Source organism: Ranitomeya variabilis, chromosome 2 (genome assembly GCF_051348905.1).
Source record: "Ranitomeya variabilis isolate aRanVar5 chromosome 2, aRanVar5.hap1, whole genome shotgun sequence".
In the NCBI taxonomy this organism is placed as follows: domain Eukaryota; kingdom Metazoa; phylum Chordata; class Amphibia; order Anura; family Dendrobatidae; genus Ranitomeya; species Ranitomeya variabilis.
Genome location: NC_135233.1, coordinates 355,938,395 through 355,944,394, shown reverse-complemented (window position 1 = coordinate 355,944,394; position 6,000 = coordinate 355,938,395). Strand labels below are relative to the sequence as shown.

Genomic DNA, 6,000 nt, shown 5'->3' with positions numbered 1-6,000 from the left:
GCACCACGTCACCTGTCACACTCACCTTGTCGAGGACTCTGCCCTAAGAACTCTGTCAATTTGCTGTATATGGTTAAGGGACTTGTTTCATTGCGGGTTATCAGTATATTGTTTTGGGTGCTATTGCTGTGGTACAAATACACTATTTGCACTAAAGAAACCGGTCTCTGTCTGTTCATTGCCCCATGCTATCAGAATCATCGAGTTCCTACAATAGTATTACACAGACTTACATTGGGCTCATTGCTCGGGTCGAGTACCCGAGTATTTTAATTTGATCAACCCGAGCAACGAGCACCTGAGCATTTTAGTGCTCGCCCATCTCTAATAATTTCCGTATATATACTAATTGTATGAGAAAATGAGAGAGGTGTCATCCAACTCCACTTTAGTCTCACTAATAACTAAAATTACACTGCACAGCAAGATGATTAGGACCAAAATTCCTTGATTAAGGGTATGTTAACACATGGCATTTTTTTCCAACATTTTACATTATCAGCATTATTATTGAGATTTCTAAAATCTCTTGCACATGCTGCATTTTTTTTCCATGCATATTTTAAGCCTTTTTGTGTTTTTGCCAAGGTCAACCATGTCAATTTTTTCAGCATTTTTCACCCATTAAAACTAATAGGTGAAAGACGTAAGTAAGAACACTGCAAAAATGCACATAATGTAAAACAGTGTTTTTCCTACCATCACATTGATTTTTAGTGCAGAAAAAAAACATTGCAAAAGCGCCAAGTGTGAACACACCCTTATCAAAGTTTTTTGGTTTTTGGAAATTGTTAGGTACAACATAGGCTAGAAATGAAAATGAAAAAAGTCACATTTCAGAATCAGTTTTAAGTGCAAACTCAATATTTCTGAACTTTTTAAGCACAGCCATCTTTTAGATTTTGTAAACTATCCAGAGAAATTTGCACTTTCTGGCCATTTACATAATGTACAGTGAAGAATACAGTATATATATAGTGGCTTTTCAACAAGTTGTAATATGTGCTACAAGTGCTCAATGTCTACATATCAATTCTCTCTAATGAGGCAGTAATAGGATTCCTTAAAACCGTCCAATTAGGTCCTCCCACATGTCCAATAAGGTCCAAGTGTGGACCTTCAAGATGCTTCAAGAGTGTAGGACGGAAATGGTCCTCCAAGAGATTCTCTGTCAACGTGACACAAAAGACATCCGGTAAGGAATAGGAACATTGGCAAAACCAGCCATTCTGGGGTAAATATCGGAGTCTGTAAACTGTGTCTGTGATGTCAGAACAAAATTTTGAAGAATGGATGTAAAGAACAGGAAGAGCTCCATGCGGGCCAAACCTTCTCCAATACATAATCTCTTCCCTGTGTGGAAAAATATGAAATAGCATCAAATATACAGAAGAACTTTGTATTTTGTTATGTATAAAATCTCTCATGACTCCTAGCATTGGGTTATATCCTTGTACAGTTCCAATGACCACGGCCGACTGCCATATTTTGCTGTCATCGGCATTGTTGTGGCTGGTCACACATGGACACGTGATCATAGAGGTCAAACACCAAGTTATTCCATGGGGGGGCATTCCTCATGAATTGTTATCACAACTCTGGCCCTTCATTGACCATCATGGTCACTTATCCATCTGTGTTCACAATTCGATTCATATTTTAACACTTGAGCAGAGGTTTCTAGTTAATTCAGTGGATAATATCTTATATGTAGGATTTTATAAGGTATTTCCTTTGTTTACCAGCAATGAAGGAGCTTTATTAAAATTTGTACACATGACAGTGTTGCACTACCATATCTCCTCTAAGCAGGTAGCACTTAGATCATCAACTGTGTGGACCTCAGCTAATATGGCAGGTGACAGGTTCCCATTAACTACTTTCTTTATAGCCCATATACATACATGTATTTAAATGCTCAGCCCATATTCATCCATGCAGCATTATGGCTATAGGCACCGTGTACTCACTGATTTAAAAATAAATAAATACTCACCTTCCCTCTGCTCCTCCTTTCGTGTGATGTCGTCTTCAGAAGCTAGCAGCTGACTTCACCGTGCAAGCGATGGGAACATATGATGTCACTGCCATGCACCCCCAGTCACGTGCATGCCAAAGTCAGATGCTGCCCTCCAGGGCCAGACTGGCCATCTATCAGTTCCGGCAAATGCCAGAAGGGCCTGTTTGGTCGTGAGCCACCTTGTCTGCTACTTTGTTAACAGAATCGGTGTTCTCAAGACATCGGTGTCTTGTGACGGGAGTATCATTAGAAATATTGGTTTTGTAGTATATTTTGCTTTCCTCCATGCAGGGTAATATTAGTAATATATCCCATCTGGTGCTTGGGGATAGGGACAGCATGGGTCTGTGTGGTTTCAAATGCCAGGGCTAAATTTCAACCTCAGTCCATACCTGCTGTCCTCTGATTAGCCGGCCGCGTGTATTGTGGTGCACAGAGCTGGTGGGTCTGTGCATTGCAATATACTCCAGCTGAATGTGCGTCTGAGGATGTACATCCAGCTGAAGTAGGAGCTGGTAATTGCTGGTCCCTCACACTGACTGAAACAGATTGGTGGATCAAACTAAATTAAAATGGATATGATGACTTATAATTCTTACAATGCCCTCTACCCTTGTTTTTGCATACTCCATATGTCTACTAATTTATGTGCTGCCATTTTTCCATTTTATAAGTCAGAACAACATTTAGTAAGAAAATATTGCCGATTCCGCATGGAAAGGGAGAAATATGCAGTACATTTTTTACTTTTCAGCAAGAACATGAACGTCCTAAGAATTGAAAGTGTTACACATGATCGTGTGCTCATGCTGAATTGTATTTTTAATGTAAAGATGGGATTTTAGAAACCATAGAAATTACGTCTCTTGCGTACTTACCTAAAGAAAATGGTACAAAGGCTTCATTTCTTTTAAAATTTCCCTCAGAATCCAAGAAATGGTTAGGATTAAATTTGCCCGGGGTAGAGAAATACGTTGGATCTTCAAGTACAGAACACAGCAAGGCACAGACTCCTGTACCCTACAGCATAAAGATAGGAAAACACATAAACTTTGTGCATTCTTGAATTCTGAGTCGTTAAATAAGTCTGGACCAAAATTTATACAACGGTAAATAGAAAATACAGTATTTACTTTATGTGATAGCATTGTAATGGGCAATTGTGGAAGATACTTCTACTCAGGCTTCCTTCACATAGAACTCACAACTTTACCTAGACTCATAAAACACTTATTTTATTATTAATAAACTTTCAAAAAGGATTACACAGTCTTTAAGACGTGATTTCTATTGTAAGTACACTGGCATGACTTGGTCTATGAAAACTATTTAATATTGTAGACTGTTTACAAAATGAAAATTGGTGACATGTAGGAACTGCTATGAAAGTGTGGGAGCACTTTTAAAAAATATGGGTAAACTGACTTTCACTGGACAAAGAGGTTTCCTCACTTATGGATAGCAAAAACACTGCATATGTAAACAAAAGTTCAAGTGAATTTGAGTTTTAATATTACATCATTTTTTTTAGAAATAATAAGTGTGAACATAGATGGAAATTTGGTTTACAGTAACGAATGGACACAGTGACATTTCACTTCTACTTGCAACAATCTGCTGGCAAACACCACAGCAGCACTTCCTTCACACACAATCTCTTTACCTTCTACACAAGGCAGCACTGCAGCACACATACACAGAGTTGGTCACGGACCCTTTCTCATGGTCACCTTTCTTGGCAGCTGTGCCCTGCAGAAGCTCTTTTTGGGCATCTTGCACAATTGTAGTCTACTCACTCATTTACCGCTTTACAGTTTCTGACACACAGATACTTGCATTGCTGGATACAGCAACACATGTTCCTCTGTAGCAACTAGTTTCCTGGGATGGTGCATCAATCGACATGTGTTACTCTTCTTCCTTCTAAACTTCAGTCTATGCTTGTAACTCCTGCTAACTTCAGTCTACTCCTTCAAACAACACACTCTAATCAACATGGGCACCCTCCTTCACACAGAAGCAATCTCTTTGCCTCTTTCAGCATCCAAACACCATGCTGGTCATGGCCCTCTTTCGAAGGTCACATCTCTTGGCCCCAGTGCCTGGCAGTAACTTTTGACTGGCAACTTGGGCAATTGTGGTCTACACGCTCAGATACCACTTCACAGTTCTACACATGCAGGTAGTTGTGCTTGACTGTCTTGACTTGATTGTGTTAATTCTCTTCACAGTCTTAAAATACTTCTTAAGGGGCTGACCAGCCTCAGGCTACAAACCTGCAGTCACTCAATGGGATTGCAGAATGTTACATTTTCACATCTAGCACACTGTGCACTGTGAGGATTCTACAGTGCTGGGAGTGGCAGGCGCGTGATTGCAATGATTGCGGTAATTTGCATACAAGAAGTCACATGCTGACAAGATGAGCATGGTCCCGCTGAAATCAAGAGAATATTTAGCGTGGCCTAGTCTAGTTTAGTATAGTCGAAATGTTGCCATAAGTATGCAAATTGCATATTTGCGGTCACATGACAGCCTGCTCCCAGTGCTGGCACTAGAGAATCTTCACAGTGCACAGTGGGCACAATGTCAGGATTCACAAGTCTTCAGTCACATGTAGTGACTGCAGACTTTTAGCCTAAGGCCAGACAACCCTTTAAGACTGAAAGCCAAAATAAATATCTATCATCGTCACTGGATATGCTTGTCTCAACAATTAGTATGTATCATCTGCACTGCTGTATCTGCACTTCATTAACAGGAATACATTTCTTTGCTCTACTCTGTGGTTACAATTCTCACCGTCTATCTCTGTAAGGCCGGGGTCACACTTGAGAGTTCAATGCAATGCAAGAAACTTACATGAGTCTTTCACATCAAGTCCCGGCACTGCTGCCGGCACTCGGACCTGAGTGTGCTGATGCATGTATTTCTATGCGGCCAAACGCTCCGGTCCCGAGTGATAGCGGAAGTGCCGGGACTTGATGCGAGAGACTCGTGCGAGTTTCTCACATTGAACTTGCTTGTGTGACCCCGGCCTAATAGCAGCTCTCTCATCCATTAGGATTTATCTCTTCCTCATGCGTCAGACTACAACCTCTACAGTGCAGGATGCAACTTTTAACGTGCTAATACTGTAAGTATCCATAACTAATTCCCATCAATTGGAACATGTTACTCACACTATCTGGTCATCTCGCTTTTTTGTCTGCTTTAAACAGCTCCTTCAAACAACACAGTCTGGAAGCAACAAGGGTGCAAGGGCAGACAGGTTACTATTAAATCCACACTTCCATTGATTCGGCATTTCACACAGCAGCTCAGTGTATTAACTGTTTATGTTATGCATTCATAACCTCAGACAATATTTCTGCTACTCATTAGTAGATTGCCTGTGCATGGTACAACTAGTGTCGGCTGTACATCATTATAACAGTTTACCATCTGTTTTCATTTCATGTGATACCTTGGGAATAATGTGTCCTCTAAAATTTGTGTCCTTAGTAGCTGAATGGGGTGCATTCATGGGGATCACACTACTGAATCTCTGAATCTCATGTATCACAGCATCTGTGTACGGCATCTTGCAACGGTCGTCAATGTTTGGCTGACGACCCCGTCCAATTATTTCATCTATTTCTTTATGTATCTTAGCTTTAAAAAAAAAAAGAACGGTTACTTTTAAATATTAAGACAACTCAATTAAAAATGTATATTAAATTGTCATGTTAAAGGACAGAGAGGGAAGTCCTTTGTTTGGGATCTCTTTTAATATGAGAAGTGGATAGCTACTGCACAGAATGTTCAGAATTCTTGCTTTGTGTTTCCTTTTACATACCTTGTATATCCAGATAACGGAGGAGCACAAGAAATGCTTTAAAGCTGCGGCAACAGTCTCACCATCAGCAATAAATAAATTATTGAGAGTGAGAATTAGATTTCTCATGTGGAATTCTGTTTCAGGATTGTCATTTTCCATC

General features: G+C 40.1%; 1 protein-coding gene across 1 annotated transcript in view; it reads right to left on the bottom strand.

Moving 5' to 3' along the window:
* Window positions 1-831: 831 nt before the first annotated feature.
* Window positions 832-6,000, bottom strand: part of LOC143809415 (cytochrome P450 2G1-like) — a 60,145-nt gene continuing 54,976 nt past the window's right edge. Inside the window, exons 7-9 of the mRNA XM_077292483.1 lie at window positions 5,487-5,674; window positions 2,899-3,040; window positions 832-1,353 (exon numbers count right to left, since the gene is read on the bottom strand). Of these exons, the coding sequence (XP_077148598.1) occupies window positions 1,172-1,353; window positions 2,899-3,040; window positions 5,487-5,674 (512 nt within the window). The 3' untranslated portion in view covers window positions 832-1,171. The remainder of the gene's footprint in view (window positions 1,354-2,898; window positions 3,041-5,486; window positions 5,675-6,000) is intronic.